At 54.6% G+C, this 26,278-nt stretch overlaps 8 protein-coding genes across 8 annotated transcripts; 5 read left to right on the plus strand and 3 right to left on the minus strand.

Moving 5' to 3' along the window:
* Positions 1-814: 814 nt before the first annotated feature.
* Positions 815-2,575, plus strand: J7T55_004132 (uncharacterized protein; the record flags this gene model as incomplete). Its single annotated transcript, XM_053144812.1, has 4 exons — positions 815-912; positions 1,163-1,409; positions 1,467-2,156; positions 2,216-2,575. 4 exons carry the CDS (start codon positions 815-817, stop codon positions 2,573-2,575), a joined length of 1,395 nt encoding a protein of 464 aa, XP_052992632.1.
* Positions 2,576-7,600: 5,025 nt separating this feature from the next.
* J7T55_004133 (uncharacterized protein) lies at positions 7,601-9,804 on the plus strand (the record flags this gene model as incomplete). Its single annotated transcript, XM_053144814.1, has 2 exons — positions 7,601-8,185; positions 8,260-9,804. 2 exons carry the CDS (start codon positions 7,601-7,603, stop codon positions 9,802-9,804), a joined length of 2,130 nt encoding a protein of 709 aa, XP_052992633.1.
* Positions 9,805-10,521: 717 nt separating this feature from the next.
* J7T55_004134 (mitochondrial glycoprotein) lies at positions 10,522-11,427 on the minus strand (the record flags this gene model as incomplete). The annotated part of the gene is made up of 2 exons (XM_053144815.1): positions 10,522-11,014; positions 11,078-11,427. The coding sequence occupies 2 exons, from the start codon at positions 11,425-11,427 to the stop codon at positions 10,522-10,524; spliced, it is 843 nt and encodes a 280-aa protein (XP_052992634.1).
* A 2,331-nt stretch (positions 11,428-13,758) lies between these two features.
* J7T55_004135 (uncharacterized protein) lies at positions 13,759-14,479 on the minus strand (the record flags this gene model as incomplete). The annotated part of the gene is made up of 4 exons (XM_053144816.1): positions 13,759-13,895; positions 13,967-14,100; positions 14,152-14,239; positions 14,311-14,479. The coding sequence occupies 4 exons, from the start codon at positions 14,477-14,479 to the stop codon at positions 13,759-13,761; spliced, it is 528 nt and encodes a 175-aa protein (XP_052992635.1).
* An 856-nt stretch (positions 14,480-15,335) lies between these two features.
* J7T55_004136 (exonuclease 1) lies at positions 15,336-17,805 on the plus strand (the record flags this gene model as incomplete). The annotated part of the gene is made up of 3 exons (XM_053144817.1): positions 15,336-15,348; positions 15,441-15,588; positions 15,657-17,805. The coding sequence occupies 3 exons, from the start codon at positions 15,336-15,338 to the stop codon at positions 17,803-17,805; spliced, it is 2,310 nt and encodes a 769-aa protein (XP_052992636.1).
* A 958-nt stretch (positions 17,806-18,763) lies between these two features.
* On the plus strand, positions 18,764-20,534 carry J7T55_004137 (uncharacterized protein; the record flags this gene model as incomplete). The annotated part of the gene is made up of 3 exons (XM_053144818.1): positions 18,764-18,784; positions 18,849-18,932; positions 19,020-20,534. The coding sequence occupies 3 exons, from the start codon at positions 18,764-18,766 to the stop codon at positions 20,532-20,534; spliced, it is 1,620 nt and encodes a 539-aa protein (XP_052992637.1).
* Positions 20,535-21,228: 694 nt separating this feature from the next.
* Positions 21,229-22,567, minus strand: J7T55_004138 (uncharacterized protein; the record flags this gene model as incomplete). The annotated part of the gene is made up of 4 exons (XM_053144819.1): positions 21,229-21,318; positions 21,376-21,827; positions 21,924-22,170; positions 22,304-22,567. 4 exons carry the CDS (start codon positions 22,565-22,567, stop codon positions 21,229-21,231), a joined length of 1,053 nt encoding a protein of 350 aa, XP_052992638.1.
* Positions 22,568-23,780: 1,213 nt separating this feature from the next.
* On the plus strand, positions 23,781-24,773 carry J7T55_004139 (uncharacterized protein; the record flags this gene model as incomplete). Its single annotated transcript, XM_053144820.1, has 1 exon — positions 23,781-24,773. The coding sequence occupies one exon, from the start codon at positions 23,781-23,783 to the stop codon at positions 24,771-24,773; it is 993 nt and encodes a 330-aa protein (XP_052992639.1).
* Between the last annotated feature and the right edge of the window lie 1,505 nt (positions 24,774-26,278).

Raw genomic sequence — 26,278 nt, forward strand, 5'->3', positions numbered from 1 at the left:
CATGGCACGCACCCGCGAGCATCATATGTCCCAAAAATCGCGATCGCGCAATTGAGCACCCTTTCTAAAGTCCTTTCTAAGGTTGAAATTGCCAATTAGAAGAAGCAGAGGCGGGCGCGAGTGGTGTCTGGAGTTGAGGTCGTCGGCGGGTAGGGTGGGAGAGAGGATGCTCGTGGCCGGATGATTGGTCCCGGTGCGCCTCTGTGTCTCTTCTTGTCCCGCCCATCATGTGGTGCATAGAGTGAGGCTGCGAAAGCGAGCCCCCCCCCCCCCCCGGCGAGTTCAGCTGCCCCTCCGGTATGCCACTGCAGCTTGCCTAGCTGCTGTGTTAGGACTCGTGCTTGTCGCAGCCAGGGACACCAACACCCAGGCCACGCAGCAGAGCATGGCATGTGCCAGGAGGAGGGAGACAGACTAGACCACTGACTGCGTAGATAGACAAAGATGCTATTCAGGCCCGAGCTGCTTATCTTATCGGGCCCCCCGATTGCGCATTCTGCTACGCTGCGGTCTGGCCTCGTCTCGGCTCGCCTTGCGCAGACTCCCCCTTCATCACATATTCCTCCTGTCCAGACTGAAACGACTTGCGAATCTGTCTGCAACACCGCCGGTCCCTAACACCTACCAAGGTCCAGCCACCTTCCACGGAGCCAGCAGGCGCTTCGCCCCCCATCTCTGATCGTAACATTCACCTAGTCGTTGCCATCTATCACCCCGGAACCGCAGCCGTCATCACAGGAGAGACGGCTCGTCCTTGCAAACCGGGCCTCTGCCCCTTTGTTCCGCTGTCTCGCCGCCCCTCCTGCCCTCCAAGATGTCAGCATCTGCTGCTCCTCCGACGATAGCCCCTGATACAGAGGAAAACCACAGCGACAGCTCCAAGCTACGCATCTTTATTGGCATCCTGAAGAAGTGAGTGTCTTGTCCACCCGCCCACCGCCATCCATTCATCTCGCTCGCCGCCGCCGCTCCACCTGCGCATATCTCGTTTGGCACGGGGTGCAAGACCTCGCAATACCACATCAGGTCCCCGACCCCAGCCAGGATTGTGGTTGCGCGGACCACCACCCGCTGTCCGAGGCTTGACCGTGGTGCTGCCGCGATGCGATGCTAGGCAGACATTGTGGTGTTGCGTTGACGATGCTGACTTTCAACCGTGCAGGTTCATCGGTGTTGCCGATCTCGCCTCTGTTCGCTTCTCTCTGCCCTCCCAACTTTTGGAGCCCACGCCCAACCTCGAGTACTGGAACTATCTCGATGCGCCCAATGCATTCATAGCCATCGGCACCTCCGACGAACCCGTCGATCGCATGTTGGAAGCTCTACGCTTCTGGTTTACAAAGGATCTGAAGTATGCAAAAGGAAAGCCATGCAAACCATACAATTCTTGCCTCGGCGAGTTCTTCAGGGTACGTACCCCTTATTTGCTCTCCACAACATGTCACTGATCAGTTCACGTTGTGCAGTGCAATTGGGAGGCCGAAGACAACGCCCCGAGGATCAAGACCAAGGACGCCGCCGCCGGCGGCAGTATCCCTGGCAGTGGTGCCTCCAGCCTGAAGTCTGGCAAGCTTGCCGGACTCGGCTCAGGTGGCTCACGAGCAGCCTCTACCGTATCGGTTCCACAGACGGCTAAGGACCCAACAGCCCCGGTAGTGCGCATCTCATATTTGACGGAGCAGACATCCCACCATCCTCCAGTCAGTGCCTTTTATGTCGACTGCCCCGACAAGGGTCTTCATGCCTGTGGGTTTGACCAGATCAGTGCCAAGTTCACCGGCACGTCCATCAAAGTCAGCCCGGGAGAGCACAACCTAGGCATTTTCATTACTTTAGAAAGAAGGAACAATGAGACATACCAGTTGAAACACCCCGCAGCTCATCTGGGCGGTCTCCTCCGTGGGGCCCTCAGCGTGAGCGTGGGAGACATGGCCTATGTCACCTGCCCGCAGACAAAGCTGAAGGCAATACTCAACTACTATGACGAGGGATGGCTGAGAGGCTCGACCAACAAAATGGATGGAATTGTCTTCAAATACGACCCCGACAACGACAACAAGACCAAGATAAAGGATGTGCCTGAAGAGGACATTGTGGTAAGGTTACACGGTGCATGGAAGGAGAAGATTCAATTCACGCTAGGCCCGAAGCCCTTTGTAAGTTTCCAGACTTTTGCCAAGGTTGTCAACAGTTCGTACTGACCAAATACGTGCAGGATTCTCACCCTCCAGAGGCAAGAACAACGATTATAGACATTGAACCTCTCAGCGTGGCACCCAAGTGTCTCCCGCCCATGGAACAGCAGCTCCCTCACGAGTCGCTGAAGCTCTGGAGTGGGGTGACAGATGCCATTGTCAGCAAGCAATTTTCCAAGGCGACAACCATCAAGCAGGATCTGGAAGAAGCGCAACGCGAGAAGGCCAGGGAAAGGGAAAAGAAGGGGGAGGATTTCAAGCCGGTCTTCTTCAAACAGGTGACGGGGAACGGCGGCCAGCCCGAGCTGACCGAGAAAGGCCAGGAGGTCCTTAGGCGAGCACAGAAGGCTGAGTGGAACATGGATGGCATTGTGTCTTGACCAGGCGTACGGCACGACTTTTAATCAGGGTGAAACCTTCTTTCCTGGTGTCACTTGGGGCGAGCCTCGGTCGCTTGGCCACAGGCTGTTCTGAGTGGACGAAAGCTCTTCACGCTCACTTTATTCGAGGTTGCATGGCTCTCTGGATCGGGGGCGGCGTTGTTCTCTGTAGACCGTCATTTGTCGGCGTCACTTTTACCAAGAACTGGTGGAACAAGGCCAGATACAGACACACTCAAGCACACATATATACATACACTTATACATACATACAGGTCTTATACACACAAGTATCCACCGTTCGGGTGACTGGTGATGGGCGCTTAGCATACATCCAGGCTGCATTGCCAATGCTAGACAAGAAATCAGCTCTCTTCTACCTTCCTGGTGCCGATACAGACGCAATTATATTTTACAATACCCAACATTCAGCATTATTTGTGGTGGTGAATTGCGTGAGTCAAGCCGAGCTTACACCGCACAAAGTCATACAGATGCGAGACGGACGAGCAGCCGAATGCGTGCGACAGCTTGGGTGAGCACACCGGGAACCCGGTCAAACAACATTCCTAATACGAGACTCGCCTTGGAAGGCTAAACATGGAAGGCGGGCGAGCGCCTGTCCACTGAGCCCATTTTTGAGCTGTAAAGCGCTTTCGCATGTCCCTGGCCTACCTCATATTTTGGTCTTCCTGCCCGGTCTTGGTGTTCTCCTGCAGTTTCAATTATTCATAGTGCTCCACTGCTCCTCCATCCAGACAAAATACAAATACCATCGCACAACAAGCCCGCGAGGTCCTCGAACCCGGGTTGAGGGTCTCCAGTATCAGTATCCGCGTCCAGCCTCGGGGAACGGACGGGGCCAGACTACTCGGACTGGATACAAAACCACAAAGGTCCGGCCACTTCAGACGGTGACAAGCCAGATTTGATACCTTGTGCAGCCCATGGTGAACCGAAATATGTGTCGGCTACTGGGACCTACATAATGCCTCAGTTTCTAATACAGATACTACTCGCTATCACACTTTCATGTAATACATTTCGTGTTGAGTCGTATCAGAGAGTAATGTTTTGCTGGTGTTCATCATATTCAGAAATACCTATCGAAGGGCATACTGCTTCGTCATGTTTCGAGCCGTTGTAATACAAGTAAAGTGCGCTGTGCATGGAAGTCTAAGAGGGTAGGAGTGGCATGTAGCGTGCTCAGTGGGTATGTGGTTAGGAAAATGACTGGTATGCCTTGGCTTGCGAGATTCATGGGTTTTCTTTGGTTCCCAGTGGCAAGCATTCGTCCTGAATGATTGGCTGTAGACTAATCAATGCAAAAGCTTGCTACTTCCAGATGAATTCTGCGTCATATGATGGCTGCGCTGCAGGCGAGGCTTAGAAGTGTAGCACCCTCATTCAAACATAATTTGTGCGAGGCCTGGGCAAGAAATTCCAAGCTATTGTGACCTACCTGATGTCCACAACCAAATCCGTACGGTCCCTTGGGATTTTGACCATTTGAAGCAAGAATGGTCGGCTAAACTGCGTAGGTAGCTTAAACATGCGCCATATAAAAGTGACTTGACCTGAACATCTATATTGACTTTAGGGCACTCACTTCGGCTTGCTTTGGGCTGCTCGATAATCGTGTCCAAAATTCTGCACAAAACTTGCTGTCTGCCTGTACTCTCACCCATAAGATCAAAACGATACTGTGTCAAAAAGGAAAAGAAAGCAGCAGCAAGGCCTGCTACAATGAGTTTCAGAGGTCAGGTGTGGTAGGGAAGACTGGGTCTGGCAAATAAGCGATTGTTTGTATTCGAAGTGGGCTTGGTTGTGGTTCTGAGGGTAGAAGTGCCCCAGGGCACCCTATTTAAAACGGTACGACCCCCACGTGACTGATCCCCTTATTCACTGACCCCTTATTCACTACTAAATCAGGCGACAAGATATGTGCGGATATATCGACTCGTAAACATTAGTACTTATCACAACACTGTGTGTTTTTGTTAACATAGATTTCGTTTTCTGTCAGCGTAAGGTGGACTTTCCCGGGTATGTTTTATACAGATGAGGCAAATACTAATATTGAATCCTTTTGGACATAACATCGCTCTGTACAGAGCCTTCTCAGTCTAGGTAGAGCAGGGGCAATCTTTTGGAGGTTCTCAAATCGATCAGGTCGCTCATATTGTGTAGGAGGACTAAACGAAGTGTGTGCTTGGCAAACCAAAAAACTAACAACAAAGGGATAAAACCTCGGAGGCTAAATTTGAATATGAATTGGGAAGGCTGAGGACCATGGCTGATTCAAGGTCAGGAGGGTTTTCCCAGATCAAACCTCCCGTGAAAAATTCCGCTTATCGAGAAAGGAAATGTCGTTGCCGGTGGGGTTTTCTCTTTCGAGCAACAGTGCGAGTTATCACTTACTTCTACCTGATAATCCCAATTTACTCGGATCAACCATGTGTTGGTAATCATGACACCAGAAAGCTATTCTAACCATGAGTTGACATCATGGACTGGCCAGGTAACCCAGCCCCACACCGAGTCCCTACTGTCGAGTGACTGCTGCGGTCTTGGTCGGAGAGGGAATTCATTCGCTCTTGAGGAATTTTGTCAAATGCATGAGCTATAATTAATCAGAAAGCCTATCATTTAACACCGATATCCCCGTCGCCGAGAGTAAGGAAGTAGCCACGGTCATGACATGCATATTTGTAATGCTGATCTCCTCCCCAATAGCCAGCATGATGGCCGGACTCGTCAAGTCGTCCCGCTGCTCGCAATTGTGAAGAGTCATACATTAGAGGTAAGTCTTCTGGGAATAGATGCGCATTTCAGATTTAGAGGTGAGCTTGTGGAGGACGTCGCTGAAGCAGCCAGACTAATGTACACACTACTGGAGTCCACGTGCCCCAATCGAAGACTCAATGTTTCCTCTTGAACATATGAATTTGGAACAATCTCGTCCCTCAGCCGACTCCAGCTGCAGGCAAACTTCCCCGAGTATCTCATGGCATCTAAACTGGCGCCGAGGCTGCAAAGCAATTGATCGCCCTAGGCGATGAGCCTGGACGGGTAACAAGCTTTGTCGCGGTGGGCTTACATCGAAGAAGCCTAGGAGAAAGGGCGGTGAAACTTAACTATCCTCATGAAAAGGCATACCAAGGTCGACTTCTGCCCAGTATTTTCGGAAAGGCACTGTTGATGAGCGGATCATCACCATCCACGCTTAACAGAGTAGTACAAACACGCCTGACCACCCGGAGAGTGGTCCCGGTCAAGTTCTTCTGACTCCGACGCAAGTGGGTGTGTATGCGCACATATACAGCAGCCTAAGGGACGAGGCTGAGCATGCATGTCGCTGAGGAATGCTGGGCCACGCATGGGTTTCTGAGCCGGGTATTGGTCTCGGCCGAGTGGGAAACTGGGGGGGTGTGTGTGTGTGTGTGTGTGTGTGTGTGTGGAAGATGATGCCCCGCGGTCAATGTCCAGACACCACGGCGATTTAAAGAGAAGTACGTAAGAAAATGGTGAATGGGTCGGCCCCAGGTGGCAGGGCAGTTATTTCTAAAGGTCTCATAGTCCTGAAGAAACGGTTCAGACAGGTCCTGTGTATAGACTGGCTACCTTTGTATGCTTGTGATGACCAGTTGAATATCTATATAGTCTACGTAGACAGACTGTGACTAGATAAGTACCCAGGTACCAGGGTATGCACGGCGTACGGCATTTCATGCGGGAGCCATGCCTGATTGAGGATTGCTCGAAGGCCTGACACACGGTCCTGAGATGTTGGGACCTTGGGCCGGATACCGAAACAGCACTAGGTTAGACAGAAGCCGGGCTGGGTTGTTAGTGCGGGCATATATGCTTACGGCCAAGACTAACAGATGACCTTGCCCAGGTGACGAGCAGCCTCTGCCTTTACCCCAGTACCTACCTAGTAGTCCAGGTAGGGGTCCAAGACCGCCCAGGCAGGTGCCCGAGGGCCCCAGGCGTGCTGACTGTGCCCAGGTTGGTCCCTACCCGGAGTGCCAGAGCAGCAGGGCGAGCAGCAGGGCGGCCAGCCCAGCCCAGCCTAGCCATCCAGGTACCTGTCCACGGCGCCAGCAGAGAAAGAGAGAGAAAAAATAGAAAAGGGAAAAAAAAAACTTGGCGAGTCAAAACAACAAGCACGGGCACGGCTGCAACTCTGCCTCTGCCTCGCCTGCCTCGCCTCACCTCTCTTCCTGTCCTCCCTTTTCCCCTTCCCTTCCTTTCCCCAGCCCAAGCAAGGTCCAAGACACTCGCCCACCGCACCCTGCCGCGCTGCCAATTGTCCCTCCGCGGGTGCTTTCCTTAGCATTTTCTTCTTTCACCTGGTTTTCATTCTCCCCTGCCCTCCTGTGTGTGGTCCATTTCAGCCACCATCCTAGGTAGGTAGCTTCTTTGTCCCCAAGCCGTCACCCCCAGCCCGCCTCGTCTCGCCGCCGCCGCCGCCGCCGCCGCCTCGACCTCCCACGCTGCGCAGCTCTCCTTCGGCCTGTCATCGTCTTCGACGCCCAGCATCAACTTTGCCAGCGGAGAACACTGCTTGCCAGAGAGGCCGTCACTAGAGCCCGCATCTCTTGGACCAGGTCGTGTGCATCAACCTGACTTGAAGGCTTCCATCCGCTCTGTCGTCAACAGTCACTGACGCTCCTCGTCTCGCCTCCTCAGTCACCGGCGCACTCTTGGCTCAACAAGTCACGCAGAAGGATACACGCCCGGTCAAGGTCAAAGCATTGCCAACCGCCTCTAAGCCTCCAGTTCTGCTCCTCTCTGTTACTCGAGCCTTCGACTCATCGGCTGTCTGCACACCGTCCAATCCAGCGTTTTTTTCCGCCAACCCGCCGGGCTTCTCGACAAGGGACATCCACGCGAAGAAATCAGGGAATCGACGGGACTCCACCCCTACCGTAATCGAAAACCAGTTGAACAGTACCGACCCGACCGTTCCTCATCCATCCATCCTCCCTGCTTCACGATCACCTGTGACTTTAACTAGTCATGGCCAGTCCGTTGCAGTTCGCCTATCGGACCCAAAAGGCAATCGGCGTCTTCGATGCCGCGCCTGCCTACGCTCCTCTTCCTGGGTTTGTCAAGCCCGAAGGGAACCTGCGCTGCTGCATATACTCTCCCTGCGGCCGGTACTTCGCCTGGGCCTCTAATGAGGGCGTAAGCGTTGTTGACACCTCCGCCGGCCAGGTCTTGGCCTCACTTCCCCTGACCGCCGTCTACGAGCTGGGCTTTTCCCCCCGAGGCACCTTCATTGCCACCTGGGAACGACCTTCCAAGGACGAGGCTGGCGATGCCGCCAAGAATTTGAAAATTTGGCGCACCATCGAATCCTCTCCCGATGAGGTGGCCAAGCAGCCGCTTGGACAATTTGTGCAAAAGTCACAAAATGGATGGAACCTCCAGTATACGGCCGATGAGAAGTATTGCGCCCGCATCGTCACCAACGAAGTCCAATTCTACGACAGCAACGACCTCAAAACCGTCTGGAACAAGCTGAGGGTCGAGGGTGTGACAGACTTTGCTCTCGCTCCCGGATCCACCCACAACCTGGCAGTCTTTGTGCCGGAGAGAAAGGTAAGCAGCCCGCCCCCTAATTCTTGCACTCTTTCTTGCTGTGTGATTGCGCTGACTCTCGGTAACGATGACAGGGCCAACCCGCTGCCGTCAAAGTCTTCAATGTTCCCCAATTCGCGAACCCCATCTCCCAGAAGACTTTTTTCAAGGGAGACAAGGTCCAGCTCAAGTGGAACCAGCAGGGCTCCAGCTTGATTGTGCTGGCCCAAACGGACGTTGACAAGTCGAACAAGAGCTACTACGGAGAGACCACAATGTACTTGCTGAGCGCCAACGGCTCTTTCGACGCCCGTGTCACCCTGGACAAGGAGGGCCCAATTCATGATGTGTCTTGGTCTCCCAATGGGAGGGAGTTCGGTGTGATTTACGGGTACATGCCCGCCAAGACCACTATTTTCAACCACCGAGGCGTTGCGACCCATTCCTTCCCAATGGGTCCTAGGAATACCATCATCTTCTCTCCTACCGGGCGTTTTGTCTTGGTTGCTGGATTCGGTAATCTCGCGGGTCAGATCGATGTGTACGACCTCGAAAAGGATCATCGCAAGGTCTGCACCATCGAAAGTGGCAACCCTAGTGTTTGCCAGTGGAGCCCTGACAGCGTCTACATTATGACTGCAACGACCTCGCCGCGCTTGCGTGTGGACAACGGTGTAAAACTGTGGCATGTTGGTGGAGCCATCATGTACACTGAGGAGATGGTCGAGCTTTACAACGTCATGTGGCGGCCTCAGCCGGCCGACCAGCTGCCCCAGAACGTGGACCCACTCAACCCGGTCCCGACGCCCCACGAGTCTGCGGTTGCCTACCTCGGCACAGTCAAGACACCATCGAAGCCCGTTGGTGCCTACCGGCCCCCGGGCGCGCGAGGCACTTTGACGCCGTTACATTTCAAGCGCGAGGATGAAGGCGGGGCCGCTCATGTTATGGGCAACGGCGCTCCTTCCGCCAGCGTGAACGGGTTCGGGCGATCTCGTCGTCAGGTTCCTGGCGCCGAGTTCGCGGAGCCGGCCCAGGTCCCGGGAGCAGCTCACGCACGTCCATCCGTTCCCGGCGCCGAGGTCGTTGGGGCCGACGAGAACTTGTCCAAGACAGCTTTGAAGAACAAGAAGAAGCGTGGGAACAAGAAGGCCAAGGACGCGGAGGGAAAGCCATCGGGTGGCAACGAGGGTGGGTTAGCCCCTCCGTCACAGGAGTACGGCAGTGGATCCGGGGGCGAGACTCGAAGGGGTGAACGCCGCGGGGGCCAGCATCACGGGAGCTCAAGGAGCCGCTCGCGCCATCCTCAGAATGGCCAGGGCCGTAGCCGCAGCAACACGCAACGTAACAACGAGAACATTCGCGGCAACGGGCTCCGGGACCACACTCCCTCTGGGCGGGATCAGCCGCAAGAGACGGTCGAACAAGGCCCGGCACGAGGGGATGAAACTGGCGCGAACGTGGCTCAGAATCCTAACGCCAAGAAGATGAGGGGCCTGCAGAAGAAGATTCGGGCGATCGAAGATCTCGAGATGCGTCTGGCCGGGGGTGAGAAGCTAGAGGACACACAGATGAAAAAGATTGGGACCAAGGTATCCGTCCTCAAGGAGCTGGAGGCGTTGGAAAAGGACCCGGCGTAAGAGCGCGCTATAACTGAGATGACCGGGTGACACGCTGCGGCGAAGTCTTCCCAAGGCGCGTCCTGCTGCACCTCTCCCCGGCGTCGGTCTGCACTATAGACTACATGCGTGCATTTCGGGCGAGTCACGGGCATAAGACATGAGAATAGAGGGCAGGCACTTACAAAGTCGCAGAGACCGCCGTGGTCCGTGCGAGTCAGGAGGCCGACCACCTTTGGACTGACCACCTAGAAAATAGCATCTGCAGAGCAACCGGGGGCATAGCAAGGTTAGGGCAGGACGCCCAGCATAGACATATCAGATAAATGACTAAGAAAGCATGTATCAAACGGGGTTGTCGTCTCTCTGTGAATTTGGCCCAAGGATGTGTTGTTGCTATTGTAGCTCCTGCTCAACCAAACAACCCCTCTACAAATATATGTCACGTCGCGTTCATGGCCCAAATGGAAACACCATCACCCGCGAGTGCCAGACCTGTAATATATCAAGTGCTGCTCGAGAAGACTTGATCAACGCTTCCTGTTCATTTTCAATTTTTTTTCCCTGGGGGCGGGGGGTATGTAATGCGGCGAATGTGAAGTAATATCCTTGCCCCAAGCCACTGCTTATAATACATAATCTCATAATTTAGAGTGGAAATCCGTTTCAAGACGACTACAGTCGGTCGTCCGTCGTTATCCAGGCGCTCAGGAAGCCATGCCCAGCTCGAATGAGTCCTCACGCATCCACGAAACCCTTGACGTTGTTTAGCCATGCCAGATACTCCCGCTGCTCCTTGACATCCATGTAGTCAGGTACAAACACGGCCAGGGTGGAGTTGATTCCACGCTCGTCCAGGAATCCCTCCATCAGGAGCTGCAGGTCCTCGTCCAGGGTGCCGAACGGCGGGCCAGGGTAGATGTCGCGGCTCTTGTGCTCGGCCTCGGGGCTTGCCGAGTGCGCGATGGCCGGATCGTTGTAGTAGTACATGTTTTCGACAATGATGCTGGCGTCCTGGGCGATGGCCTCGATGTTTAGGGCGCCCTTGCCTGGCTTCTCGACGACGATGTTGAGGCGACATGTGACGTTGGGCTCGTTACCACTCTCGGCTTCGTCCATGTCCTCGGGGTTCTCCTGGGAGCGAGCCTCCTCATCGCCCAACGCGGAGTCCTCATCAAACATCTCGTTCTCCATGTTGGCGATGTCGGCAATGGAGAAGGTCACGGTGATCCTGCAAGCCTGATGTGTTAGAATCGGCGCGGGATAGCCAGTGCACAACAAGCGAGCATCTTACTTCTCGTTGTTGTATGTGCGGGTGAGAACGACGTTCTGCACACCAGGGGTGTCTTGGATCTCGAATGGGCTGTTATCAAGGAAGTCCTTGATGCTGACTGGTTGCGGCTCGTTCTCCTTCATCTCGGTCTCGAATTGGATCTCGCTGTTCAGCTTTGCGCTCAGCTCACTGTCCGCGCCAGAGGCGGCTCGTCGGAACAGAGAAGTCGAAAAAGCCGAGACCTGTGACCTGGAGGTTCTGTATTGATTGCGCAGCAGGGCACTGTGTATGGCGGTGGCAGGTCTGGCGACGGAAGACAGGCGCGCCGCGGTCCTGGGCGCAGCGCGCGCCAGAGATCGTGCGGGGAACATGTTGTGTGGTTAGGGGGGAGAACTGAAGTGGTGTTGAAAAGAAGGAAGACTGCTTAGAGGCTGCCGAAGCTGAATGTCAAAGCACGCAACACAGGATGTGATTGAGGAGATCAAATTTTCATTAAAAGAGCTGGGATGAGGGACAAGAATGAGCTTCTGACGATGATGCTAGGCAAGGTGGATCTGGGCTGGTAGCTTTTTTTGACTACCTAAGCATGGGCCAGCATGGACCAGCACGGGCCAGAATCAGTAGGCCCCTGCCAATTGGTGATGACTAAGCCCGTGGCAGAGAATCTAGAAACTACCTAGGTGCCTTGGTACCTAGTCACTGCTAGTCAAGTTCTCTACTCAGTCTCTATCATTGAAGTTTGGTCGCATTTTGAGCTTGTAAAGAGCGCGGCATCAGAATACCAAGGCGACACTGTTTAAATCAACAAGGAAACCACTGCATGCAATGAAATTGATAATAGGCCCTTCAGAAGTATCAAGGGCGCCGCAGGAAACAAGGCTTATTTATACTAATTTGCACGACATGTGGCTTGGTCTTCAGCACAACTACTTAGCCAGTACAACATTCCAATGGAATAGTCTACAATGTAATAGTTAACTATGGGCCAACCCTATTAGATGAGGCATGGCATATTATGGGATACTTGACTATATCATACACCCATGTCTATGCGTTCTTTATTCAAACAAGTTTGGCAACCTTGCGAGCTGTACATGTTCATCCCAAGTGTCCCCCTTGAGTCCGAACCACAACGTACGGTCAATGCGAGCGCTTCCCTTTCCCCATTATCAGAGATCCTCCCGGAAAAGCATTACTGGTGGCTACCCACGTCGACTTGGGTCATTCGTGCCGAGGCTCTTCATGAGGGCCTTCTGGCCGTCACCTCGCTGTCCTTGCACACTCAGAACCGGCTTGCCGTCTCATGCGGCATGTGTCTACGGTCCCATAGCTTCCAAGTACACCACTTGGCTGCTCATCTGCGCAAGCATCTTCAGAAATTATGACCGTCTCCTTGCCTCGAAAGAGAGTACAGGGTTTTATGCGTGTCACATAGCTGCAAAATTGCTTCTGAAGAGTTCAATCTCTGTCATCCTTGTAGACAGGTCCATTAGACTTGCCAGTCAGAGCTTTTGTAACAATCTGATGGGGTCTGATTTTGCAGGATTATTGTGCAGAGATCTCATGATGTGACCTGATGTGATGTGTTCAAGATTGCAAATTGAGACGCCGATGATATGGAACTATTTTGACTTTAAGCAAAGAGCTTTTCATGGCCCTGACACGCAGATTCCTGTTCGTGGATTTTGGTCCTCCTTTGACGTCTCGTCTTCCGATACATGTGCTAGTCATAGCAGACTACACAAACATAAACAGAAAGTCATGACATAATTGGCATATTTAGAGGCCGCCAATTTCCCGCCATATTGTCCCGCGAGCCACAGATATCGACGTGGCCACGGAGTTTCGAAATTGGCTTAGTTTGTAGCATAAACGTCTTCTCATTCGAGGGAGACCAGCCATCACACGAGATACTTGTAGCTTCCAGCCAATTCCATTGGTGTGGATTTGGGACGGAAGCAGGGGCTGAGGAAGTCGAAGACGGCAAAAAGGGGACGAAAGACCTTTGCCATGTCGTAATGTAATGTTGCACGCTCACAAGCAAGACCCTGAAGTCTGGAGGTCTGGTATGATGAGGAGCGCCGCGGTGAGCGGGCGAGTGGCCACAACTCAGACGATATGCGTAAGCTGGGCTTCGTGGTCACTAAGGTCTCGTGGCTGCAGTTCAATTGACTGCGGATCTCATGCTGACAGGGTTTGATAGACTAGTAACCAAGTCTTGCAGTACCCTGGGCCAGTATTGTTGTGAGCGAAAATGCGTGAGCTTTGTAGCACTGCAGGCTAGGGCACTTCCCGGGATGTGACGAGTTGACGGCGACCTTCAGCTAGGTATTGTGGGCAACAAAGTGGTTCTCGCTTTGAGTAAGCCCTTCCAGCTATCCCTGAACACGGTAATCAATACCGATTGAGGTTTTACTTGATTTTGAAGCCCTTCACACCCCAAATAGACACATTACTGAGGCTCGGCAGCACTGTCAAGTAATAAGCTTAAAAGGGCTTGAATAGCGTCTGTAGCGTCGCGGGGCTGGACGACACAGGCTGGGCAGTCTGAGCTGACGTCGCCCTTTTGAACGGACCTTTCATTGAGGGGGTTCAGATCATGGCTAACAGCTGGGAAAGACAGCATAGAGAGCCAAAGGACCGGAGTCCGGCGCCATCAGCGGCGTTGAGGAAGTGACATCCAACAGCCCAGGTGCTGGCCCTCACTGGCTGCTGGGTGGGAAGCTGGACGGTTTGACGGTGCCAGCCTCTGAGATGCGAATGTACGACATGGTCGCTAAAAAGGACCATGCACCTTCCCATCTATTGAGCAAATCGATGTTGTTTTGCTTTGAAAGATCTGGGAGAACTTCAATGGCGTTAGTTGGCATCCGTTGCAGAGACGGGGCTGACGGCATTGCCGCAACATACAGAATCCGTTCTGTTGCTCCTTTCTAAGAGTCTCGACCTTCAGGCTGAGAAGGTCCTCCTTGACACTTGCCGGTCTTCCGGGGCGACGCGATTTCTTGAGCTGCTCAAGCTCTTGGTCGTGCTGGTGTACGTATCTGTGTCGTGGTCAGGGGTCCATCCGTGAGATATGAAGCATGATAGCTTACTGGTTGATGTACTCCTGCATCTTTTCCATATCGAAGGGTATGCTCTCATTTTCCTGGGCAGCCTTCTGAAAAAAGGTGATTCTGTGGACTGAGCGGGCACGATTGTCAGCCGGGCAGGGCAGGGCAGGGCAGGGCAGGGCAGGGCAGGGCGTGGCGGACTCAGGGGCTGATCATGCTTCTTCCTGGCGGCGGCGAGCTTTTCGAGGCGCTCGTCACGGACTTGAGCTTTGTGGAGCTTCTTGGTGTCGCGGGAGAACTCATGAAGAACGACGTTGCCATTCCGCTTTTTGGCAATGCGCTTCCTGGTCTTTTCCAGGGACTTTGGCATTTTGAGTTGAGGATTGGGGCAAAAGTTTTGGGTAGGAGAGACTTGGAGCAGATGGATCGCGCGAGGAAGGGCGTTGGCTTGTCGAAATCGAAATCGAAGTCGATGTAAATGTAGGTAGTAGGTCCATCTAAGATGTAGATATCGGTCAGATACGCTATCGTCCTTTTTTTTTTTTCTCTCTCCCCTTCCCACCCCTCCATCTCGGCCGTGTGCAGGGGTCACCAGCAGGGTTCTCGAGCTAGGGTCCGTCCCTGGAGCCCCGTTGCTGGGGAAAGTCTTGGCTTGACTGGAACAGGAAGTCCTGTAAGCACTGTCGCAGGCGCCCCACAGCCCGTAGTGTAGGGCCCACCAGAACGCGAGCTACAGACGCGCCTGCCCGCTACGTGATGTGGACTGTGGACTAGACTAGTAGTAATTACTTCTCGTGAGGTTTCCTTCCGTCTGCACTTTGGCCGCAGAGGTCTTTTGATCCTATGTATGATCACCTCCAGGGCCACGAGAGCTGCCTCCTGCCCAACCCTTGCCCGACTCGTCTTGCCCGACTCGTCTTGCCCGCTTGCACCCTCTCACTTATCCGTGGCTCTAACTGGTGCCGCGCCTGTTGCAAAGTAAACATCGGCACATATACACACACGCATCCTCGCCTCGACCGCGTCTCGTCCTCCCCCTCCCCCTTTCGCCCGTCCTGCCGTGGGCTGAACCAGACCGACTTCTAGCCCAACATTCAATTCCACCCTAACTGCACAGTACATTCGGCCCACCTGCAACATTACGCATGGCCTCCTGATGATTTGGCTTCGACAATCCTGCCCTCCACCCACACGTATACTCGCCGGCAGGAAGCTTCTCGCAGACAATGGGCATCCAAGGTACCTAGCACTCATGACATGACCTTCTTCCTCATCAATCGCTGCCTTCTCAGCCCCAGAATGAGACCTAGATCGCTAAATCCCTGCACCAGGGCTCCTCCCTTTGCTCAAGTCCATTCAGAAGCCGACGGAGCTGAAAAGATTTTCCGGTGAGGTCCTCGGGGTCGATGCTTATGGATGGCTCCATCGAGGCGCTGTTAGCTGTGCCATAGAGCTGGCACAGGGGAAGCCCACCAGCCGGTAAGACAAGATGCCATCCTTTGCCCTCCCTGGATTGCTTTGTGTCTGTCCCTCTGACCATTCTGTAGATATGTCGACTTTGCCATGCATCGCGTTAGGATGGTCAAACATTTCGGTGTCACCCCTTACCTGGTCTTTGACGGTGACTTCCTGCCCAGCAAGGCCCACACCGAAGCAGCTCGAGCCAAGCGTCGCGAGGATAGCCGAAGGGCTGGCCTCGAGCTCATCAAGGCTGGCAAGCCATCGCAGGCCCATCTCGAGCTCCAAAAGGCCATCGACGTCACCCCGGAAATGGCCAGGCATCTGATTGAGGAGCTGAAGAAAGCAGATGTCCCGTATGTCGTTGCTCCCTACGAGGCTGACTCTCAACTTGTCTACCTGGAACGGCATGGCTTCATAAACGGTATCATCTCAGAAGACTCTGACCTGTTGGTTTTCGGAGCCAAGCGATTGCTCACCAAGATGGACCAGCACGGCCAATGCATCGAGATTAACCGGAGAGACTTCTGCGCCGTGCGTGAAGTATCGCTCACAGGCTGGACCGACGATCAGTTTCGTCAGATGACCATCTTCAGCGGCTGCGACTACCTCGAAGGCATTAACAACATGGGGCTCAAGACAGCGTATCGGATGATGCGCAAGTACAAAACGCCGGAGCGCGTGATCCGGATGCTGCAATTTGACGGCAAGTTTCGTGTCTCAGAGAACTATCTTGCCCAGTACAAGCAGGCAGAGTTGACTTTCTTGTATCAACGTGTCTTCTGTCCTAAGAAGAAGGACCTGGTCCTCCTGACCGAGCCTTCTGCTTCATCAACATTGGACATCGAGGAAATGCCGTACATTGGCGCCAAAATCAGCCGAGAACTTGCCAACGCTATCGCTTTGGGAGATGTGGATCCGATTTCCAAGTTGCCAATTGTCATCGCTCCGCTTCCAGGAAAGAGGGGGACGAGTGACACGACAAGAACATCAGCCATAAAGGCCACAGCGGCCCAACAGGCTAGACCATCTCTGGGTAAGCCCATTGACGCGTACTTCCAAGACAACAGACGCATCGCCATGGCAGAGATGGACCGCAACTGCTTCTCTCTTGATGCCGGGAGAGTGGCTGCCCTCACGCAGAATGGGCTCACGCCGCGGGTGTTTCCCCTGCCGAGGCCATACATCGATGGGGATAGCCGGCCCCCAGTGGCTCGCCCATACACTTCAATCCAACGTCGCCGAACAGAACCTGTCTCTCAGACGCTCTCTGATCTCGACCCATCCATGAGTCTATCGTCGACCCGTCGACGAACAGCCGGGCCGACCAGGCGCATCTCGGTAACTGAAGGAAGGCCACTGAAGAAAGCACGACTTTGTGAGGATGAAAGAGAAAGTGAGGAGGCAAATCAGCCACCTCGGAAAAGCAGATTCTTCTCTCTTGAACAATCGTCTACCCATCAGCAAGCCTCCGATACTACTGCATTTTCTGATGATTCGATCGATGAGGCACTCGCGAGCTTGCCTGACATAAGCGGGGAGTGGAACGTATCGAGAGCGTCGGGGGGCCATCAAGCAATGCAAATTTTCCAGGACGCGACTTCGTCAGGATCATCGGGCACTACGGAGGCGGACAAGACCAACGACGAGGACGTTGTCCGGGGCAGCCCCGTCAGATCCCAAGTGGAGTCCGTCCGCACTGGAGATAAGTTGGCAATTGAAGCAGCTACCACGAAAGAGGTGAGATCCAAGGAGTCACTACGCGGTTTGATCAAAGAGTTCTCGAGCACCTCAGACTTGCCCAAAACCGCAATTAAGACGCGCATGGCTTTCGGGCTTCCCACGCCAGCCTCCAGCACCCAGGGCTTTGAGTCAGGACCACGTGGCCGTTCCTCAGCGGATACTCCGAATCAGACTCCTTTGCAACGGATTGGTGCTCAGGCCTTGCAGCGGCATAAAGGCAGTCTTTCACCTTCCCTCAAAGCAAAGCCATCTGCTGGAATATTCAGGAAGCGGCAGAGTCTAAAGGATGCCATGGAGTCTTTACCGCTCAATCCAGTCTTTGTGCCCTTGCCAAAGGTCGATCTAGCAGAGGTTGAGGCACTGAACAAATCTGGCGGCAGCGAGGATCAAATCGTCCCCGATGGCGACGAGGAGAATGATCCACCGCTTGGACTTGACGAGGAATCCCACAAATCGAGCAGCCGCCTGGACCTATCAAGATTCGTGTATGGCTGAGCATGTAGGCAGTTGACAAGACGACTAAGGAGTCTGATGTGTATAATCGTGAGCTTACAAGTCAGAGGATATGTCATTCAAGGGAAGAAGTGTCTGGTCGACGCTGTAACAAGAAAGATGTTTATGAGTGATGTGCACCACAGCATAGCGTTAGGAGTTTTGTGGGTATTGCCTGGTTGGAACAAGTACACAACAACGCGGGTATCGTGCTTGCGAGTCGGCGTTGGGAGCCTTTGGGATTATGGGAAGGAAAGAAGGCTGAGGAGCGGAAACAATAAAAGCTTGTTGGAATCAGGAAGTCATCATATGAGGGCCAAACCACACGCAGAGGTGTGGGTGCATCCATTTCCGTCTGTAGTTCAGCAAAGGCAGACAGTGCTGTGGCCCTTAGAACGGCAGTGGTATTCATTGTGCAAAGTCTCACTGCTCAGGAAGTCTGCCCATTTTCACTGCGATTTCGAGTGTGGTACAATTCCTAGGCTCACAAGCGCCACGGTGAGTTATGCCAGATGTGCCTAGGTACCAAGTGTACCAGCCCTTGTAGCAGGAAACCGCAGCAGGATCTTGGACTGGGGGTGCGCTTATCCCAGCGCAGACCTCCGGTGTCTTTGGACGGGACGGGTGGGTCCATCGGGCCCAAGCGCGGCTAATCGACCCCTGGCTCCCAAGTCCTCAACAGGTACCTAGGTACTCTAGGCTCGAGCTAGGCTGGCAGACTACTAGGGCACGTCGATCTGAGATAAGAGCGTCAACCTGAGATAAGACCGCGCCAAGATTTCGAATCCCCACCCAAAAAATATTCCAACCGCCATGGATCGATTGGACATATTCCCAGAACAGGCGACATCGAGTAGAATGACCACTTAGAACGGACTGCCCCCAGCTGCACACCCTCGTCCTCAGAGACACTTCCACTCTGTTTCAGGCAGCATCAGCGCGGTAGAGCCTTGCTCACAAAATGACGGACTCATCGTTAAAGGTTCGGCTACCTCACCAGTTCCGCGGCCAAGGGCGCATGGCAACTGACCCGCACAAATCTACAGGATCGCCTGCGCGACCATTCGGAGGCTTTTGACAGCCTGCTGTCCCTGATTCCAGCCAAGCTATACTACGGAGAAGACACAAGTGTATGTCTTTCCTCAGCCTACCCCACTCCTACAAGGCCACATGCTCTCTCTGTGCCACCCCGCTCACACCGCACGTCATCACTACAGGATCAGTGGCAGAGAAAGAAGCAGACCAAGGAGCAAGCAAGAGCTGCCAAGCGGAGCAAGCTGGATCCTGACAGCGCGCTGAACCGGAACGCCAAGGAGGTTTTGGACGAGCGGATCCGAAACAAGCGAAAGGCACAAGAGCTCGAGCCAAGCGAGGACGGAAGTGTCCAGGACGACGATGACGCTGTAGACCTAGAACGGCGAGGTATCAGCAAGGAGACGCCAGGAGAAGGTCTCAAAAAGCGGAAGTTGGTTGATGATGAAGCGAACGAGGAAGTCAAGGCGAGCGACGAAGCGAAGGCGGCGAAGCTATCAACGCATCAAGAAAAAAAGCTTCTCAAGAAGCAGAAAAAGACAGAAAAAAATGCCGAGAAGAAGAAGTCAAAGACTGCGAAAGCCGTCAACAAGGACGACGCAGCTGAGGACGACGCAGCTGAGGACGACGCAGCTGAGGACGACGTCTCTGCACCAGGAAACGAAGATGACTCGATAGTGCCAGATGGTGTCAGACAGTCGAGGGAAGCAGCAGAAGGGGAGGAGTCTCAAACCCGCAAGGACATGAGGCCCATCGATGTATCGGGCTTGACCGACGAGGACGCAAATCAAACATCGTCATCCCAGGTCTCCACACCTGCGTCTCCTACCTTCGACACGACCGAACCCGGCGAGCCCTCCGCTGAGCCCGCAAGCACCACAACGTCAATAGCCAGCGAGAACGCACCAGCCGACAAGTCCAGAAAAATCAAAATCCCGTCCGATACCACCGAGCTCCGCGCCCGCCTGGCCGCCAAGATTGCGGCCCTGCGCGCGGCTCGGAAGGCAGATGGACCTGACGGTACGCCGATCCGCACGCGGCAAGAACTCATCGAGTCGCGACGCAAGAAGCTTGCCGAGCGCAAGGCGCACAAGAAGGAACTCCGGCAGCAGGCCAAGGAGGCCGAGGACAAGAAGCGCGAGGAGGCGCTGGCAAGCGCGCGAAACTCGCCGATGCTCAGCTTTGGCTCGCCGGAGCACGACCTGAACTTCTCGTTCGGACGTGTCGCATTTGCCGACGGGACACAAATGTCGCACGACCTGAGCTACATGAAGGACAAGAGCGGCAAGAAGAAGGGTCCGATGGATCCCAAGGGGGCACTCGCGAAACTCGAGGCTCAAAAGAAGCGTCTTGCAGCCCTGGACGACAGTAAGCGGAAAGACGTCCTAGAGAAGGAGACGTGGCTTGCTGCTAGGAAAAAGGCAGAGGGAGAAAAGGTCCACAATGACGAGTCCCTGCTCAAGAAGGCCGTCAAGCGCAAGGACAAGGCCAAAAAGAAGAGCGAGAAGGAGTGGAACGATCGTATCCAGGGCGTGCAGCACGCCCAGAAACAACGCCAGCAGAAACGCGAAGAAAACATTCGCAAGCGCAAGGAGACTAAGCAGGCGGGCAAGGGAGGCAAGAAGAAGAGCGGTGGCAAGTCACCGGCCAAGAAAAGCCGGCCCGGCTTTGAGGGTAGCGGGTTTGGCAGGAGAAAGTAGAATGGCCAAAGAGGAGCGGGCAGCGACTGGGGTTTTGGTAGCTTCCATACTATCGCCGACTCACTGGTAGGAATAGACTGGGGAGGAATTGTACATATCTTGCTTCTACAACTACGGCGTCACACGGGTGGTGAACAGCATAGCTGCGGGGGGGAAAAAAAAGGCACAAGTGGATCACGGATGCTGGTCGGCCATTGCATACTTAATCACGAGAACTATCATGTCCAGCAACCACTTGCAAGCAAGCATCAGCCAAGGTGTCAAATGAAGTGATTGAAAAATTATGCCAGTGTTTGAGAAAAGATGGCCTGCGAAAACTCCTGGTTTTGGTCCACCCGCGAAGTGGGATAATATGGGTTTTGTTTTCTGGTCATAACGACAATGCCATTCTCGTTAGTTTTGCGTCCCTAGAGCCTCCCCTTTGCCGTCGTTCCTCCATGTCCCCGTGCCGCTGAGTTGAAAGGACGCCCGGCCGTTCGCATGAATAAAACCCATTCGCTTACACCCATCCTTCTTCCGCAGCCGTTCCTAGAGCGGTTGATGTCCATGGAGTCTCTTCCAGGTGCCAACCCAGCCGCTTCGATAGCTTCGAATTGTCTAGTGCTTGAGGGGTCCGTTTTTATGTTGGATCAGAGCAAGACTGTCATTAGGGGTTGTACTGATTCATTGTGTCTGCGAAGCCTCGCTCATCCCATTACAGGAGAGAGTCGAGGCGGGTGAAGACGTTGAGGCAGGCAGCCACAACCTCAAGTTGAAGCTCCTTGTCCTTGGCCTTGTTGACCTCCTAAGAAACTGTCAGTGTACCGGACTCAGTCACAAGCTACGGGCCGCAGACACCAACCTCAGAGATGACCTGGGGCAGGTTAGCGCCAATCCCGTTCCCAGTAGCCTTCTTCCCAAACGGAAACTGGCTGTATTCGGCCAGAAGCTCATCCGTCTGGGCAAAGGCGCGCTCCCTGGCCTCATGGCCCAGAGTGGACAGCGCATTCTCGAGGACATTAGCCGCGTAAGCAGCGCATACCATGGCGATTGTTCGTGTGTAGCGGAATTCGAGGTTTTCGGGGAGCCACTGTGATGCGGGAAGGACGACTGTTCTCTGTGTGAGAACGTTCCTGACGCGCCGCCGGATCTCTTCCTTCGCGCCGCCGTCGGCGACCGGATGCGTTGCCATATCGAAGAGCAGGAAGTTGCGCTTCTCGGTGCGCAAGATGCCCTTGTCGACGAGCCCTTTCGCCAACCGTTCACGGACTTGCTTCAGTTGGTAGCCGATCTTCATGAGGTTCCACGTTTCGCCTGCAACAACCAGAGCACAAGTCAGCGGCCCGACACCAAGAGAGGGGGACCCGGGTGGGATCTAGATCTGGACCCTGAGCCTAATGGCTTACGCACCACTCATTAGATCGATCCATGAGCTGACGCTCATCTTCTCGCTTGCCTTCATCATCTTGAGGGCCTCGTCTAGTAGCACCTCCCCCGTCAAAGTATCGTCGACAACCTCAATGACACGGTCTGGCAAGGGGAAGCGCCTTCTCGAGGGATCCTTTTGCATGCTAATCCTGCCGCGGAGGGCAAGCTCCAAGACGATACAGCCCCGAAGAGCGTACGATATGTTGTCGTTCCAGAAAGAAAGGTACCCCTACCGGCCCGAGACATTAGCATCACCACAGACGCAGATGCAGATGCAGACAAAGTCGCAGTCACAGCACGGTCGCATCGGGTTGAGCCTTTGCGCCAGTATTTCCACCAACAAGAGGGGAGACAGAACGAACCTGCTTGTCCTTGAGGCCCAGCAGAAGAACCTCCTCCATCAGAGTCAACTTGGGCTGCTTGCTGCGCTCTGTGCTCTCGCTGATGTCCCGTGGGTCGAATGCGATCTTGTGGCCATTCTCGTTGCTCTCGTAGCTCGTCTCCGGGGCACTATCAAAGTTGCTTGAGGAGTTGTTTCGCTGAATGCCACCGTTGCTGCTCTCGCCTTCAGCAGCAACGCCGCCGCCACCGCCCCTGCGTCTGGTCAAACCCGAAGACGATGACATTGTGGTGTGTGTAGAGATGGTGTGCGTGTGTTGGGCGGTATGGGTGTGGCCAGAATTCGTGGGCCAGAATGACTCGATCGCGAACCGTCAAAGCCGTGGAGTGCAGTGAGGTGGCCAAGGCGACGAGTGTGCCCAAGCTCGGGGCGCGGGTTTTCGGGGAGGACGAGGGTGTTGGGCTCGGTGACTGAGCCGCGTTGCGGACGTCGTCGCGATCGGGGGTCAATGTAGCGGGACGAGGGACTAAAGTAAGCCTCGACGACGTGCCAGGCCCAGTGCGTAACGTAGGCGAGAGAGTCTAATTCCTCCGAGTGCAATGGCGCTGTGCTGCCTGCTGGGAAAAGGCCAGGCGCGCTGATGGATTGATTGTACGAGAGTATGGACGACGAAATGGAGATGGCCCGTATTTCGCAGCCCCACGGACGGAGATTGGCTGGGCTGGCAGGTAGGCAGAGGACCCCTGGAATAATCCTAGATGGCGTTGTCGTCGCCGGCCTGGAGGAGATGTTGAGCGTGAATTAGACGAGACCACGTCGATTCACATACCTGATGAGGGAAGGCAGCCTCGAGGAAAGGGAGGTCAGATAGGTCACAGAGCGTCTCGAGCCGGGAGAGGAAAGGGAGTGTGGTGGTCGTGTGCTTCGGCTCCCTGTGGCTGCGCAGTCAAGTACGAGCGCAGTACAGTGCTATGCTGTTCTCTTCTGTCCTGGGAGCTGGGAGCTGGGAGCTGGGAGCTGGGAGTCAGGCCTGGCTGACGGCCTGACTGGCGTGGTGCCTGGGTAGGTGGTCTGCTGCACGGGCCCTAAGTGGGATCCCCAGTAGACGTACCCTTCGCTGGAAAGTCTCCAATGGAAAAACCCCCCAATGATATATCCTCAGTGAAATAACTTCTTGCAGGACAACATCTCATCTGAGATCGGCCTGTGTAGTATCTGATAAACCCTTAGGATCCCCGCGAGCTGGCGTGGCCGATCTTCAAGCAACAAGTATCGCGTACACGAAGCATTTACCACACCCTTTCCCCCGCTGACCTCCCCGCCGGCCCAACCCTCCAGTCATCCTTCTCTTTTCCCAACAATACTCCAAGCAAAAGGCGTTACTTTATTGTTGTATTTGGCCGTAGGCTGCATTTCTGGTACGAGCTGCCCTCAACTCTGCAAGACCGGCAAACATCTTTTCGGGCCAACACGCCCGGTCCTGGGCCAACTTTTTCAATATGGGTTCTGGAAAGATCTATGATCAAGGTGACTCGCACAGGGCGAAGCATCAACTTGACGAGGGCAACGACGAGTACAGCGACTACGATCGGACGAGGAAGCGAAGCCATCGCGACCGTGACCGCGCCTCGCCAGAACGCCACACCAAGCGCGACAGGTCGACAGAGAGGAATCGAGACCGCCACCTTCACAAGAGGCGTTCCAGGAGCCCTCAGTCCACGAGGCAGAGGTCGCGAGATCGAGATGGAGACAATAGGCGAACAAGACGGGACTCGGGCTCGCCTGAAGACACAGAGTCACGTAGACGACGACGACGGAGAAGACCACGCTCGCTGGAAGCCGACATCAGTGACGGGACCGGGCGCAAAGAAAGCAGCCGCCATCAGGAAATGAGCACACGCAAGGATGGACGCGACGACAGCCAGCCAGTCGTCAGACGAACTGGTCCGTTGCCGTCGCAGGCGGACTCCTTCGCAGTCAGCAACGGCGAAGAACCCGAGAAACCCAAGGAAAAACCCAACTTCGGCAATACAGGTGCGCTCGCTGCTGCCTCCAACTCGGTCACGCAAGCAGACGGAACGACTATTACGCTCAAGTATCACGAGCCGCCAGAGGCCCGCAAGCCCCCGGCGCGCGATGACTGGAAACTCTTCATTTTCAAAGGCAACGATGTCGTGGACACGATCGAGCTGGGTACCCGGAGCTGCTGGCTTGTGGGGAGGGAGGCCTCAATAGTGGACATGGTCGCCGAGCATCCTAGCATCTCCAAGCAGCACGCGGTGGTGCAGTTCCGGCACACGGAGAAGAGGAACGAGTTTGGCGACAGGATCGGGAGGGTCAAGCCGTACCTGATCGATCTGGAGAGTGCAAACGGCACCGAGCTGAACGGTGAGAAGGTGCCAGACCGACGATACCTTGAGCTGAGGCCCAAGGATGTGATCAAGTTCGGCCTTAGCACCAGGGAATATGTCATTATGCTCGCGAGAGACTAATCAACTGGCATTTGGGTCTGATCTTATCCATGACCTTGTCGGCAGTCCAGCGCAGTGGCACAGACGTTGCATGAGACCCACGATGGACAAGTTCTTGTTGTGCAAGCGCTGCCCTGCCCACGTAGGTCTGCAGGGAAGCCCACCTACCATCATGGTCAACATCTGCCCGGCCGTGATACCACCAGCTGAGGTTATTTATCACGAAGCGAGGCGCGCTGAGCTAGCTGGCGGTACCCTTGTGCCCCAACGCCCTGCCGTACGTCTCGCAATTTCCCTGGGCAGGCCGTAGTCCGCGCAAGCCTCTTGAGGTGAGGCCAATCGAGCCTCTGGCGCAGAGTTGACAGGCGCAAGTAAATAGGATAAAGACTCCACTGTGCGACTTGCCCCATAGCCCAGCGTCTCGCCCCGGCGGCCTCTTTTCGCCTGTGACAGGATCCTACTTGTGGAGGACAAGACGGACAGACGGTGCTCATGACATGCAGCCGAGGCAAACCCGGATATTGATTGACCTACAGCAAGACGGAATCAGATGGCGTCACATCGCTAGACAGGAAAACGGCCCCGTCTTGAGTCATTGAGCATCAAGTGCACTACAGGGTGATCGGTCTGGCGCAGCCTGAGAAGGGGTATCACTATACTTATATCACTGCCAGGAAAGAAATGACGAAGATGGTGTGGGTGTCAATGTGGTAGAGTCAGCCGTGTCGAGTGGTCGTGTGTTGAACAGCCCAAGGCTTCCACAAGCAGCAAGACGAGGCCTCGTGGTTGGTTGAACAGGACAGCTTGGGCAATAAGCTGACAATGGGTGCACGACGCGGAAATTCAGGGGGCCCTGCATCCATCTGCAGACGCAGAACGTTGACAGCAGCAGTTGGCGGGCAGTTCGTGACGCCACACGCCGCCAACCGGTGCTCGCATCCTTGTTCCCGGCTGTCAGACGTTCCCCGGACGCCTGTGGGCTAGCGGACATACTAGGCTGTTGTATGCGGGCCAGGTGCTTTGCATGATAAACGAACCGATCGGATCACCAGCGCCAGGCGGATCTGAGGGGCTCAGCAGATCAAAAGCATAATCATCCTCTCGGAGTGATGATGGTGGGTGGGAACAGAGGATCATGCTCCGTCCCATGACGGAAGCCCGTCGTGCGTCGGGCAAAGAACATACTCTGTGATACTACTTTGTACCTGCTGCCTCTTGGCCCCCCCCCCCCGGTCAAGTACAAGCTAAGCAAGTCATCGGGCGTTGCCCCTGCTTCTCGGCGCCTATTCCCTTTTGGTTGCTCATGCCCACGGCCTACATCTTGATCCCTTTATTTTCGTCACAAGGTCAAGTGCCCTTCAACCCGTATTCCGGCTTCATACTGCTCTGGAAATCCTGGTGGGAGGACTTCCAGCAGGATGTCCCTTTGCAGGACAACCTGTTGCAGGTTCTCTCATGTAACTCGTAGAATAAATTCTGTGTAGGGTTTTGCCTCTCCTCTTCTACTGTGGTGCATCTCCTCAAGT

The sequence above is a fragment of the Diaporthe amygdali genome, assembly GCF_026229845.1.
Source record: "Diaporthe amygdali strain CAA958 chromosome Unknown NODE_18_length_871485_cov_64_394520, whole genome shotgun sequence".
Classification (NCBI taxonomy): Eukaryota; Fungi; Ascomycota; class Sordariomycetes; order Diaporthales; family Diaporthaceae; genus Diaporthe; species Diaporthe amygdali.